At 36.9% G+C, this 15,567-nt stretch overlaps 1 protein-coding gene across 1 annotated transcript in view; it reads left to right on the forward strand.

The window, feature by feature from the left end:
- Positions 1-15,567, forward strand: part of NHLRC2 (NHL repeat containing 2) — a 60,845-nt gene that overhangs the window by 28,489 nt on the left and 16,789 nt on the right. Inside the window, exons 5-6 of the mRNA XM_046653224.1 lie at positions 2,039-2,168; positions 12,844-12,943. Coding sequence (XP_046509180.1) covers positions 2,039-2,168; positions 12,844-12,943 — 230 coding nt within the window. The remainder of the gene's footprint in view (positions 1-2,038; positions 2,169-12,843; positions 12,944-15,567) is intronic.

Genomic DNA, 15,567 nt, shown 5'->3' on the forward strand with positions numbered 1-15,567 from the left:
TAGAAACGATAATCATAAAAGGAAAAGATAATAGATTTGAATTTATCACAATTTAAAACTTCTCGTTAAAATTTGCTATTAAGAAAATGAAAAGACAAGCCACAGATTGTCAGAAAATAGTCACAAAAATTCACGAAATGTAATCTATTGAGGGACTAGTATTCATGAAATATAAAGGTTCCTACAACTTAAAAATGAGAAGACAGCCCAATGAAAAATGGGCCAACAATTTGAACAGACATTTTTCAAAAGCAGATATAATAATGACCACAGCAAGGCTAGCCCAGTGGTGTAGTGATTAAGTTTGCATGCTCTGCTTCAGTGGCCCAGAGGTCACAGATTTGGATCCTGGGTGCAGACCTACATACTGCTCATCAAGAAATGCTGTGGCAATGTCCCACAACAGTATATAGATTGGTACAAGATGTTAGCTCAGGGCCAGTCTTCCTCACACACACAAAAAAAGAATGACCACAGCACATAAAAAAGTAATCAACATCATGAGTTAAAAAGGAAATGTAAATTAAAACCACAGTGAAACTCCACTATACATCCACTGTAATGTTAAAAGTGAAAAGACTGACACTATAGGTTGGCAAGGATGTGGAGCAGTTTGAGCTCACATACATTGTTGATGGAGATATCAAATGATGGACTACTATGGACAACTTGCAGGCAGTGTTATCAGACTAATCGTATCCCTGCCCTATAACAGCAGTATAGTTCTGTGAATTTACCCAAGAGAAGTGAAGACTTATCTACCAAATGGCCGCTGCAGAAATATTCATAGCAACTCTACTTAAACTAGAAACATCCGAGGTGTCCATTAGTAGGGAAATATATAAATAAACCATGCTATATTCCTATGATGGGATACTGCTTGGCAATAAAAAGGAACAAGCTACCAATACATGCATAAATCTCAGAAACATGAAGATAAGAAGCCTCACACAAGAATCCAGTCTTTGATTCCATTTGTCTGAAGTCCTGGAAGAGAGAAAACTATTCTGTGATGGAAAAAAACTTAATACTGTTTGCCTCTGGGGGCAGGAACGACTGGAAAGAGGCTTGAGGGAACTTGCTGAGATGAAGGTGACATTCTATATCTTTTTGTAAGTTGGGGCTCCACAGGTTTATGCGTTTGTTACAGTTCATCACATGATATGCTTAAGGTTTGTGCATTTCATTATAAGTTTCGCCTTAAAAAAGGAACTCTAGTTAATGATAAGCATGCTGAGATATTTAGGGACAGTGTACTGATGTATACAGTTTACTTTCAGATGTGTCAAAAAATATAAATGGATTGAGGGATTGGTAGCTGGAGAAGATATGTGATAAAGCGAGTAAGTGAAATGTTAATAGTAGGTGGTGGGCGTATGGATGTTTGCTGCAAAATTCTTTCAGCTTTTCTGTATGTTTGAAAGTTTTCCTGGTAAAATGTTGGGAGAGGATCTCGGGATGAAACCGGAGCATCTGGTTTGCAGTAGAGTGCATTAGTTTTCAGGGTATGGCCTAGAGCTAGAAGTGCCTGGCTGAAATCCCAGGTCCTCAGCGTACTAGCTCTGGAATCTTGGGAAAGTTACTTAAGGATCTAGGCCTCAGCTTTCTCTAAAATAATCAAAATCACATATTAAGTTCTATATGTGTCAGTTACTAGCTGAGCATAATTAGAATATATACATTTAATTTTAAGAAACATACATTTTTCTAGATTGCCCTTTTAATTTCCAAATTTCACTTTCTTTTAAATTATTTTGTAGTTAAAGTGAGATCAACACCAGTTTTGATAAAGGCATGATGAGGGAGTAGGGTAGGAGGAAAGTAGGGGAATGGACAGGTGGGGAAATGAAAAGCACTGAGTTTGTGCATTTGAATAATAAGGTGACACTATACTTGATTAGCCTTTTTTTAAAAAAAAGAAAAGAAAAAAAGAGTATTTGTCTGCAAATGCTCTCTATGTGTTCTATTGGAAATCTTCATATGCCAAAAGAAAAAGTAAAAGTAACATGCATTGCATAAAACGTATTAATTTCTGTAGATTGACCTGGAAGCTGAGATGGTGAGCACTGTAGCTGGCATTGGAATTCAAGGTACAGATAAAGAAGGTGGAGCTGAAGGAGAACAGCAGCCCATTAGTTCCCCTTGGGATGTGGTTTTTGGAACATCAGGTATGTAAAGTTTAATATTAAATATAAGTGAACTTTGCTTAATAAAAATAAGATTTTAAAAATATTCTTGGGACATTCTATTGGATTAATTCTATTGCAAGTTATTTCATACTAAAAAGACAATCCAGGAATTTTAGTACTCGTGTTTTTCGTTGGCCCGCAGTGATGCTGAGATGGTTATCTATATGTCTAAAACCAGATTCATGAATAAAGAAAGTTAGTATAGTACTTTGAAAATGGAATTTGGGACTAAATGGTATGTATGGTCTTAATATATTTATAGAGTGTATAAGCACCAGCTTAGCTGAATGGCTTTATGTTTGAGATTATTTTCTATTATACCAATTTAGTTACAATTCAGTGACCTTGATCTTTTCCACTGTCATTAACTTTTTTTATAAAGCTTTTAATGTCATAAAATAACCAAATGAACTACTAGTATTACCTATACTTAATGTATTTAACTTAGATATTTTGTGTGAGTTATTTTTGAGAATTCTGGTTTTGGCATTCTGTGTGCTAGTAATTATGACTTGTTGTTGTGGCTCACAGGGGCAAGAGGATGGGAGGTAGGGAAGCAGTGCGTCCCAGGTGCAAGGGGATTTATTCCATGTGGAGAATCTAAAAACAGTAGTAAAACCAACTAAAACTCAGCCTTCTTCTATCACCAGGTTCCAGCAATTGTAAATAATTTCAGGGTTAAAAATACTCATCCCCACCAGGACTTGTCACTCTTGCCTCTCTGCCTTTGGTATGCCACTGAGCTATTTGAACGTAAATCTTGTAGATGGAAAAATAATCTGAAACACATCCATCAGTTCAAATACTCAAAGTGATTGAGATTTGTTACTTTGGTATGCTGTTACCCTCCCTCAAGGAAAACAAAAATTTCTGGCCTTAGTATGTAAGCCCCCAGTGATTTATAGCTGATAGTGGATATAGCAGTTCAGTTATTGATATTTATATTTGCAACTTACAGCCTGTATATACTGTATCTGTCAGTAATTGCCACTTATAATAATGCTTCATAAGAAACCATCCCAAAACTTTATTTCTCACTCACATACAGGGTTGGGGTTCAGCTGATCAAGGCTGAGCCTGGGCTGGGTTCCAAGCTGTTTCTTGGGTTGGATCTACTCCATTTGTTTCTCATCCTCCTTGGACCAGTAGTTGTCTGAGGCATATTCTTTTGGCAAGAGGCAGGAACACAAGAGCGTGATCTCAGTTACCCACGTTTTAAGCCTTTGCTCATGTCATATCTGTTTACTTGCTGTTATTAAAGCAAGTGCTATAACTAAGCTCAGAGGCATGGGGCAGAGGCATGGGATCTGCACTTTACCTACAGTGAGGCCATGGCGAGGGTGTGGATGTATAATATGACTACAGAGGAATTAAGAATTCAATTACCAGTAGTTCAATCTGTCACATATATCAGAATTTACATTGCTTAAAAACAGGATGTACTTTTCTAGATGCTTTACTAAGTTGGATTTGGATGGCCAAGGAGTAGAGGAGTACTTCATTATTTTTCTAGGCTAATATTTTTTTAATCATACTTTACGGTGTGTGATTTCTGGTGGTTTATCTCTGAGAATGTGCCCAAATTGCTTTCCAAGGAAAACCTTGGCTGTCTTGACAAGTACTCCCTCAGCTTCCTACTGGAGTGATGTGCTGTCTGAGACTTGTTTCTTGATTAAACTGTTTACCATAAAGGAAGTGAGTCCTACCTTAGTTCAACAGATCATTAGAAGCATACGGCTCTGCATTTAACTTACAGCTTAAGATAACTTCACTCTCGCTACTTGGCAAGAGGAGTAATCTTGAATGCACATAAGTAACCCCTTTCAAAATGTTGGCTACAAGAAAATGTTTTTCAAGCACTGTATGAAGGACCTACAATCATGATGACTACTCTAGTCCAAGAGTTCTTAACCTTGGCTTATAGACCCAAGGCATTCATGGTTAGGCTTTATGAGGTACTTAAACTTCCCAGAAATTCTGTTTAACATTTGGAGGAGTTGGTCAGATTCTCACCAGAGTTTGACAGTGGTCTGTTACTCAAAAATGTTAAGAACCACTGCTTTAAATTACTCTAGAATCTAACCCTGGATTAATGTATTTTGTCAGAGTATGAGGAAATAGAATCCTAGAATATTGTTCTACTTAGAGTTGTTTTTACTAAACTGCATTTTGGCATGACATCATTCATTAAAAAATATATCGACACAAACATATCATATACATTTATATTTATATGTGTGTTGTATGTGTTTCATATTATGTATTTCATCAAAATACGGCCCTATGGGACTTGTTACTGTTTTTACTATAGGGATTTCCTGGTGGTTTCAGTTATTAACTTCTAAATGACCTCTCTGATTATCTACTGGAGAAATTTTTTTCTGGTTGCTGCATTATAGATAATTATACTTTTTCCTAAGTATCAGGTTTGTTTTTAAGCTCCTGGGTAATTTGAGTATCATAACTGATTGTGTTTGCATTGTATTGATTGCTAGGAAACTAAGACAGATTTATCTTTAGCAAAGTATAGTGGATAACGTGGCATTCATTTTAATATTAGCATGGTTGCATCGTCCTTTTCTACCTTGTTTACTTATTGCTCCAGTTTTTTTACTTATATTAAATTTATTTATCTTGTTAGGGTTTGTTTCTTTGTAAACTACCTGAACCCTTGTGAAGTAAAAGTAGAAGTATATAAATACAGTAGAATCCTTTACTGAAGTGATTAGAAGTATGATAGTTGATCCATATAGAAAAAAAATCTGTTAAATCTGGGAATAGAAAACTAAAAGGCTTTATTTTAATTTAAGAATTATGAATGTACATTTTTTTAGCCAATCTTTTGATGTAGGAACAAAGTGTTTTCTTTAAGTGACCTTGACATTCTCGCACCCCTAAATGTATTGTTTTTGGTTTTCTTAAAGCGTGATGCGAACTTTAAAACACCTGCAAAGAAATCTGAGGGTGGAAATTTTTTTAACTTATTTTTTCCCATTGTCCTCCCCCACCTAATTCAATAATACTTTGACTTAGCTACTTGTCTTTATTGAGTCTTTCCAAAGTATTCAACTTTGTTTTCATAGAAACAGCTTCTTTTTTGCATCCATATTGAATTGGTTCATATATATTTAAATTACAAAATTGTACGACTGGTTTAATCAGACATGGGAATAAGCACAACTTGAAGAGGACCGTATTGAGAAAAATTGTTCTTTTAAACACTTAAGTTTTTTAATACTTCAGTAATTTTCCATAATATTTCTGATAGTCTACCATAGTTAGGAATTTGAAAGAAGATGGAATTATCAGGAGGAAAGCATGAAAAATTAGGTATTGTGATATCTTTATATACTAGGCTGCACTTCAGTGCCAATAATGGACCACAGCTACACCAAGCAACGTGGACAAGTTATCAGAAGGCATCTGTTGAGTGACAAAAGCAAGTTACAGAAGAGACCTACAATATGATTTATTTTATAGGAAGTTCCTTAACAAGCAAGACTAAATAGATGTTGAGAGATCCATCCAGACATGGTAAAATTAAAAAGTAAAGCAAGAAAATGAAAAACACAGATTTTTAGGTTAGTGGTTCCTTCTGGGAAGAAGTGGGGCATATGGTCACTGAGAGATGCACAGGGTTTTCAAATATTCTCTTCGTTGAGCTAGGTGGTATGCACATGGATGTTCAGTTATTATTTAAACTTTATATATAACATACATCCATTTGTGTCCATATTTAATTAAAAATTAAACCTTAAACAAAATAGGTAAAGAGAATGAAAACTACCAAGAATAAATACACAGTTAAATATATACCCTACCAAGAGGTGCAGTTAATAAACAACATACTTCAAGAAGAGATTAAAGAAAGGGATTTGACATACCTCTGATTATTTTAAATATACATATAGTATATAAATATGTATGTATTTTAAATAGCGCCTAAATATTTAACCTAATTATGCCATTATAGTGATAAAAGCATAAAATAATTAACATAAAGTGATTTTTTACAAAAGTGATTGTTTCATCTTTGTTCATTCTTTTTGATTATCACTATAAATATGATTAGAACTTCATAATGCACTAAAAGTAATTACTAACTACAGTATATTTGTTTTTTCAGCAGAAATTTTACCATGTTTCTAAAATGCATATCAGGTCTGTGCTGACTCCACTCATGCCAGGCAATAACCTGAGAGATTTTTTATCATAAAGGTCAAAACCCCTGCTAGTCTCTAAATGCTTTAGCCTTTGCTGATTTAGAATCATTTATAAAAAAGGATAATGTGCCCAAATCCCATTAACCTTCCTTAGCCCTTCAATCAGCATTTTCCTTAGATAGAAGTTTGGCTGTTCTTACCTAACCTTTAATGATTGAAATCCAATTATTTAGTATGCTAGTCTGATAATCTACAGTGTTGGTACTTATGTGCTTCAGTAATGTGCTTCTCTGAACTTCTGTTAATATGCTATAAAATACCATAAAAGCATTTGTCCTCTAATGATAATCAGATGATAAAGAATTTTTTTGAGGAATAAATTTTATGCAGTGTGACTAGTGTGTTTTTGTTTTTTTAAAATAAAAACAATTATAGTATTCTTATATCTAAAATTGAAGAGAAGATTCTTATATTATCTTACTACATTGACTTGGTGTTTATAAGATTTTTTTTTTTTAGTCAGGTTGATGAGGTATAATTTACAGAAAGTAACATACACCCTTATTAGGTATAGGTTCTGTGAATTTTGACAGACATATAGCTTACAACCATTATTACAATCAAGATATAGAAAATTTCCAAAAAGTTCTCTTGTGACCCTTTGTTCAGTCTCTCTCCCAGCACCTTCACCATTCACTCTAGCCACTGGCAACAATGATCGGTTTCTTTTTTTTTTTTTTAAGATTTTATTTTTTCCTTTTTCTCCCAAAGCTCCCTGGTACGTAGTTGTGTATTTCCAACTTCTATGTTGGTCCTTCTAGTTGTGGCATGTGGGATGCCGCCTCAGCATGGCCTGATGGGCTGGGCCGCCAAAGCAGAGCACGAGAACTTAACCACTCAGCCATGGGGCCGGCCCCAACAATGATCTGTTTCTTGCTCCTCGGTATAGTCTTTTATGTATGCCTTCTTTCATATAGCATAATGCTTTGGAGATTCATCCCTGTTGTATGTATCAGTAGTTTGTTCTTTTTTGTTGTTGAGTACTATTTCCATTGTACAACTGTATCAGAGTTTATTCATTCACAAGTTGATAGACATTTCAGGTGGCAATTATGATTAAAGACTCTATAAAACATTTGTGTGCAGGTTTTTATGTGGACATATGTATTCCTGTTGAGCAAATGCTTAGGAATGAAATTGCTGGTTTATATGCTAAGTGTATGTATAATTTTCTAAGAAACTGACGAACTGTTTTCCAAAATGGCTGTTTTCTGAAGAGTCCTATGTGTCCTTCTGGAATAATATTGCTTCTACATGAAGAATTTCCTTTAACATTTCTTGTAGCACTGCCTGTTGACAGTTATTTCTCTTGACCTTTTTTTGGTGTGTGTGTAGGGGGTGGTCTGAAAAAGTATTTAGCCTTCATTTTTTAAAGATATTTTTACTCCGTATATGAAGTCTGGATTCGTTTTATTTTTCTTTGATACTTGAAAGATGTCCTTCCATTGTCTTATAGCTTACATAGTTTTAAACAAAAGGAGTGATTTAATTCTCTTCCTAGTTCCTTTGTATATAAAGTGTGTTTCTCCTCTGGCTGCCTTCAGGATTTTCTTTGGTTTTGAGCAATTTAACTGATATGTCTAGGACTTATTCTGTTAGGATTCTTGAGTGTGTGGTTTGATGTCCTTCATTATTTGTGAAAAATTCTCATTCATTATCTCTTCAAATATTTTTTCTGCTCCCTTTCTCTCCTTTCTTGGATTTTAGTTACCGATATGTTAAACTTACATTATATCCAGCAACTCTTACATATTGTGTTCCTTTTATTTCACCCTTTTTTAACTTTGTTTCAGTGTGGATAGTTTCTGTTGATTTGTCTTTAGGGTTATTGATTATTTCCTCAGCTGTGTCTAGTCAACTAATGAGCCCATTGATGGAATTTTTCATCTCTGATATTCTTTTTTTATAGCATTTCCATTTTACTGTTTCCTATAGATTCCATCTATCTGCTGAAATTTGTCATCTGTTTGAATATGTTGGCCGCTTTTTTCTCTAGATTCTTTAACACAGTAAGCATAATAATTTCAAAGTCCGTGTCATATAGTTCCAAATTTCATATCATCTCTGAGTCTGTTTCTGTTGATTGCTTTGTCTCTTGAAAATGGTCTTTTGTTTTTTTGTTGGTTTTTTGTTTGTTTGTTTTTTGCTTATTTTTTGCTTATTTTTATGTGTGCCTCCTCATTTTCTTAATTAAATTCCAGTCATCTTCTGTGGAACTGGGGCACTGAGATCAGTAGCATTTCTGCCATTGTTATGGGAGGTTGTGTCAGTTTAGTCAGAAGCTGGGCTGGGTCTGGCTTTTATTATTGCTGTAAGTTCTGTCAGTTCACCATAGCTTTCAAATTCCTCCAGCAGTGGGCTGGTGTTGCCTAGGCTTGGGGGCCTAGATGCCGGAGGGTTTTTCTCAATGTTAGTATTCCACCCTCAGCTTTCAGTCACCTTGCACAGCTAAGCCACAGAGTGGTTCTCTCTCTACACTCTTGCAGCTCCCCAAGGGGTAGACTGCTGCCGTTTATCATTCTGTTGTGGCTTAAGGCAGTGTTCTCTATTGTTCTGGTAAGCCTGTCTTAGGGAGGCCCTGTGTGCCTTTTTCATCGTTCCTGTTCCTTCTCTCTCTAGCAGCTGAGCTCTGCCTTGCATCTGTGAGTGGTTTTAAAGAGTGTGCTGCGTCTCCCCCAGCAGTGGGCAGCCTCTACTTGGTGACAGTATGGCCAAAGACTCTTCTCTGCTCCTCCCCCAGACGTAGAGAGGTTTCTTTTCCTGTGCCCTAGGGGTGACGGGCTTTGTGCTTATTCCTAGTGGCTTAGGCTTTGCTACATAGGAGGTTTTTGGAGAGTGCAGAAAAAGCTATTTACACTAATGGACAATTTCACAGATGCTATTAAAAGGATTCTTATTCAGTGGGATCTATTTTGATCTTAGTTGTTTAAAATAACAGAGAATATTTAAAAACTGGATTGCAGGTCATTTTCATTTCATATTTCATTTGCTGATTTTTTTCCTCCTTTTTGAAACTATTTCACTAGTCCTTGTTGACAATTATGAGGGGTTTTGCCTTTAAAAATACTCATTCCCAAAGCCTTTTTAGCTTGTGGCATTGTCCTTTTTTATTTTTAATTTGTGACTGTTGAAAGTCAGTGATACTTAAGTTCACTTTTAATTTAAAATTGAAATGTTCATGATTGCAACATTCTTGTTAGAAGGAACAAAACTGATACCCATACTCAGTGATATAACTGTGTGCTTTAGATTTTAAAATCCAAGGTAAACAGCATAAATTATTAATATGACTCTTGTTAGTTTAATAGACATTGTAATTGCAGACTACTTTTTTTTTTAACTCTCAGTTTATTTGCAAAAACAAACTCTTCAGCCCTCAGTGAAATGATCTGGCAGGGTAAAAACTTCTTGAGAAACTGTGTAGCGTGGACTACTTGGGTCCCTAATTAGTTTCACATCTTATAGTGTGTGACTTGGGACAAGTTACTCAGCCTCTTTATGCCTCAATTTCCTCATCTAAAGTGAAGATACTAATAGTACCTACCTCAGGCTTATGAGAATTAATATATGGAAAGCACTTAGAATAGTTCTTGGTATATAGAAAGTACTACGTAAGTGTTATTATCATCGTTTGCTGTAAGATAGGGTCACCTCGTAAAAGTCACAAAAAGATGTTGATAGGCTGAACCAAACCAAAAATGGAAAAGGCAGGGGACTGGGAAAAAAACTAGTAAGACATTATTCAGCCATAGGCTATTCCAGGGGCCACAGGGAAGGAAGGGCTGAAGGAGTGAACCTAGCCACACATCATGGAGCAGAAAGCCATGCTACATTTGATCAGATCCCTGTTTTTCATCACATCTCAGAATGCTTGGGTACTTGAAGCCTGAGCTAAGTCCATGGGGCAGAGGCAGAAGGGAAGGGTAAGAGAATGGGCCAGAAGAGCACAGCTCACTTCTAGTTCCTTCATTCTGATCAGAACACTAATAATCTGGAGTCAGACTCACTAATTATTGGATTCAGATTCCAGGTTTACCTGTGTGAATTTCAACAAATTATTTAACCCCTTTGAATTTCAGTTTCTTTGTAAAATAGAGATAATAAGACTTCCTAAGGTTGTTAAGTTAAAGGAAATAATCCAGGTAAGGTGCTTATTAGCTCAGTGCCTTAAACATAGGAAATGTTCTGGATGGTTATCCTTTTCACCACCCCCCCAGTCCCCCACCGTCATCGTCATCATCAGTTGATCTGAGAATCGCAAACACGTGAGTCCTGACCTGATATAGCACCCACTTCTATACTTTTTCTCATTCCTTGGGCTTCTACAGGAAGTAAGTACACAGAGACCAAGCCCAGACAAATGCTCACACTTTATTGTTGGCAGCTTGTGCCTTCGTGTAGCAGACCCTGCTGAGCTGGTCTGGCCTCTTTGGAGGACTAGGTAACACAGACCTGATGTGGTCTTTCACTCAGATATACCCCAGCACAGCTCTCTTTCAGCAGAAGAGAGGCTTTAAGAGCATGGCACCTTCTAATAGTTACAGTTTTACTTCTAACCTTTATGCCTTTGCTTCTTTTTCTTACTTGTTGCACAAATTAGGACCTTCATATGGTGCTAAATAAAGATGTTGATAGCAGATATTCTTGTCTCATTTCTAGTCTCAGGGGAAATGTCTTAGTCAGCTCAGGCTGCCGTAACAAAATACCACAGTTCTGGAGGCTAGAAGTCCAAGGTCAAGGTGCCAGCATGGTTGGTTTCTGGTGAGAGCTCTCTTCTGGTTTATAGACAGTCACCGTCACACTTTGTCCTCACATGGTGGCGGCAAAATAAAATTTAAAAATTATGAAAAGCTTTTGATCTGCTTTTAAGGTGATTAAGTACAGACGGAGTCCCCAGAATATATAGATGGCAATGTCACTTTTAATATGGTTTAACTTGATAAAAATATTTCACTATGAAAAATTAAATTGAAATAAACTGCTTTCCTTTAGATTTCATAGGATAGCAATTAAGAACACCGAGAAAGAGAGAGCATATGAAACAGGTATTTGTGTTGGACTGCTGGGTTCAGATTCCAGTTCCTTCATTCCCTAGCTCTATGATCCTGCCAAGTTGCCTAACCTCTACTCCTCAGTTTCTTCATCTGTAAAAAGGGCCTGATACCACTGATCTCCTGGAGCTTTTGAGAAAATTTAAGTGATAATCTCTGTAAAGTAGTTGGCACATAGCAACCACAATTTATTGAGAACTGTCATCATTATTTTTGTTATTTTTAAATCAAAATACACTTGAAAGAAATAAAGATGAAAAATTCCTTCTAGACATAAACTATTTGACGTTAAATAAAATACAAATGAAATAGCCTTGCCAAGATACTTCTTTTAGCATAAGATATGTCAGACCAAATTATTTTAAATTGTCTCGATTACATGTAAAAGTACCCTCAGAATACAGCTTAAATTAAAATTAAATATTTTAACAATAGAATTAGTAAAACAGCTTTGTCACGTTGTAGTAAGTTGTAACGTCAGTCTAAAAAAATTGTCATTAGTTTTAGTAAACAGAGCTTGTAATTGTAATATATTGTACTCCTAGCTTTTTTGCATGTCAGCTGTATCTTTGAAAAAGTTTCACAACCAATTAGTGTATTTTTTTTATTTTGCTCCTGAGAGAGTTTTTTTTTTTTTAAAGATTGGCACCTGAGCTAACAATTGTTGCCAATCTTCCTTTCTTTTTCCTTCTCCCCAAAGGCCCCCAGTACATAGTTGTACATTCTAGCTGTGAGTGCCTCTGGTTGTGCTATGTGGGACGCAACCCAGCATGGCCTGATGAGTGGTGCCATGTCCACGCCCGGGATCCAAACCAGTGAAACCCTGGGTTGCCGAAGTGGAGCGCACGAACCTAACCATTCAGCCACAGAGCCGGCCCCAATAATGGTTATGATGTATGTCTGAGTCTAAAGGCTATCACTGGTGGAAATACACATTTATTAAATTATTAAAAGATATAGTTTTTTCATGAGAAATTGTTCAAAGAACCTATTATTAAAGCATATAATCTAGGTGATTAGTGCTAGGTATTTGACTAGCACAGTTCCTTTGGAGAGTATGTATCAACACATTTCTTCTATCACGTAAAATAAGAAATCAAATATTTTAAAACATTGTGTCCAGAGATGCAGTGGGACATATTGTTATTAAAAACACTTTGGATTTCTGTGAAATCATTACAGGTAAGTTTATAAGTCTAAAGAACTTTCACAAGGAAAATGGAAAATTTTCAAAAACAACTTAAAACATTACAAATATTTATATCAGATGATTTACAAACATATTGCTGTCCTCCCTTAATTTAAATTTCTGAAACAATTGGAGTGTTTGTATGAATCAGACATGTGTATATAATAATGACTATTTATTTTTTTATAAAGGTTCAGAGGTCCAACAAGATGACATTCTGTGGATAGCCATGGCAGGGACTCATCAGATATGGGCACTCCTGTTGGACTCTGGCAGACTACCAAAGAAAAAGTAAGTGGCAACATCTCCTTTTGGGTAACTGCACAACTTGGAGTTCACGGACTTCCCTTTCTCAAAGTCTCCATCCTCACAACACCCATTGTACTAGTCAGGATACACGCTGGGCTGTACTACGATAACAAACAACCCATCTGGTGGCTTAAGACAGGGTTTGTTTCTTGCTGACTCACGTGGCTTCACTGGGGAGCACTCCTGCCCCCAAGGCTGCTGAAGCAGGCACCATCAGGAGCTTTGCCAGGCAGCCTGGCAGAGAGAGAAAGGTGATGATTTGCTCACTGGCTCTTAAAGCTTCTACTCAGAAGTGATGCCTCACTTCTGCTTACATATCATCAGCCAGATTAAGTCTCATGGGCGCACCTAACTTCAAGGAACCTGGGAAGAGCTGTCTCCCAAGCATCCAGAAAGAGGACGGGAAGTGTTTGGTGGGTGCTCGTCTCTTTAATGCGTAGTTCACATATCCCCGATCACTAATTCAGATATTTGAGTACTGCGTAGCAGGGTAGTTAGTGGCTCAGGTCTGTAGTCAAGCCTGAGATTGAATCCTGGTTTTGCTACTTATCAGTGTGAGCTTAGGAGAACCGCTTTAACTTTCTAAGCCTCAGTTTCCCTATTTCTATCTACCTGATAGACTTATTTTGAGGATTAATATGTGTGAAGAGCTCAGCCTGGTGCCTGGCATATATATACACTAACTGTAGGTGGCTTTGCAGCCACTGTTGGGGATATAAAGATGAAAAGGCAGCGTCTTACAAAGTGTCTTACATCTTTTCTGTAGAGCCTCTCCTCTTTTCCCTCACACCCCAGGTAGATCGACCATACTCTTCTCTGTGACCTCACTGTGCTCCCTATGAGTTCCGTCACTGCACTAAGTCCATTCTCTCTCCCCTCTCCTTCCCTCCCTTCCTTCTCTCTTTTTCTCTCTCCCTCTCCCCTCTCTCCCCCTCTCTGTTTTCAGTTGCACTTATTTGTTTACGTAACTATTTCCTCCTACTAGACTGCCTCTTAAAGGAAAGGACCCTTTCTCATTCGTTTCTGTGTCCCCTGTGCCTAACACAGTGTCTGGTACCTAATAGCTCAGGAGGGGTTTGCAGAATAAATAGATGAATGAAAGTCATAGACCATAAAGACTGTTAAATCACCATAGAAAGTAAGTGCGGGTCATCTCCGTTACCTTTATCAGTAGAAAGGAGCAGTTGTGTAGTAGATAATCAGAAATATCAGATATTCCAAATAGTGTGTGTGTTGCTTTATATGACGTTTTGTAAAATTTAATCATCTAACAAATTTTTATTAACTATGCTATGTGCTAGGCACTATGCTAGGTATTAAGGATGAAACATGTTCGCTATGTTAAGAACAAAATGAAAAGACATGGTTGCTGCCCTCAGGGAGCTTACAGAGGAAGAATCAGATCAGCAGACAAACAAAAATAGTTGGGAAGAGCAGGTACTGTGTATAGAAGGAATCACTACAGTAAGCCTTTAAGTGGAAAGTGTCCCTTACGTAAATGAGAGGAACACTCAGTATCAATAAGAGTTGAAGTATCAAGGAAGGCTTGCTGGAAGAAGCTACTAAGCTATCACTGATAGAAGAGTAGGAGTTAGACAGGGAGTGTGGAGGTTTTCCAGGCAAGTAAATGACACTAGTGATATCACTAGAAGCCAGATAACGGAGTGTCTTGTGAGTCCTTTTAAGAGATTTGAATGTTATTTTAACATTATTCTACTTGCTTTTATGGAAAGTTTTAAGCTGAGAAGTGACATGTTAGACTTGTGTTTTTGAAAGAACACTTGCAGCATTTGGAGTGGGACCATGCTAGAGACAGAGATACCACTGAGGAAGCTATTGCTGTTATCCAGGCAAGAGATGACAGTGGCCTGACAGTGAGGTGACCAGTAACATTTTATGTGAGCGAAATGGCCAGAATATGCTGTTCTAAGTGATGGCTGTTTTGGACCTAGATGGTCAAGAGTGGACTTAATTTCGAAATAAGTAATGATCACTCTTGTTCGTAGTAGAAAAATGTCCAATCAGATCACGTTGACCTGTGTCATAATTTTAAGGATGACTTATCTTTATTTGTTGCTGATCTTCAAGTGGTAATGACTCCTAACATTTTAGAAGTTCCTGTTTCTCCCCACTCTTCCTACCTTTTATTTGGTTAAGGGAACTCTTTTAAATTGTGAAGACTCCCGTAGTAATTACCTTTTAATTATTTGTTTGGCATGTTAGTTATTACACGTATTTCTCTGACTAGATAAATTCCTTGAGTAAGTGGCCATGTTTTATACTCTCTGTATCGCTTGCCTCCATCCCCTGCTCCCCACTTAACTTCGCAGTGGGAACATATCAACCAATAAGTGATTAACGGTCATTTTAGACTTCTGCATGTTGTGCCGTATTTGGAAATGATACACATATAGTCTCTCATTATAGTGCATCCTAGGTCAGCTTCTTCCCTTCCCTCAACACAAGACTCCACCATGTCTTCCTTCCAATCCCTCTGGCATAGACTTAGAAACCAAAGTGTAAAACTTTCTCTGCATTACAAAAGGAATCACTGCGACAGACCTTTAAATAGTGATTTCTCTGGTGTATTTAAGAAATGGTTTTGT

Source organism: Equus quagga, chromosome 2, assembly GCF_021613505.1.
Source record: "Equus quagga isolate Etosha38 chromosome 2, UCLA_HA_Equagga_1.0, whole genome shotgun sequence".
Classification (NCBI taxonomy): domain Eukaryota; kingdom Metazoa; phylum Chordata; class Mammalia; order Perissodactyla; family Equidae; genus Equus; species Equus quagga.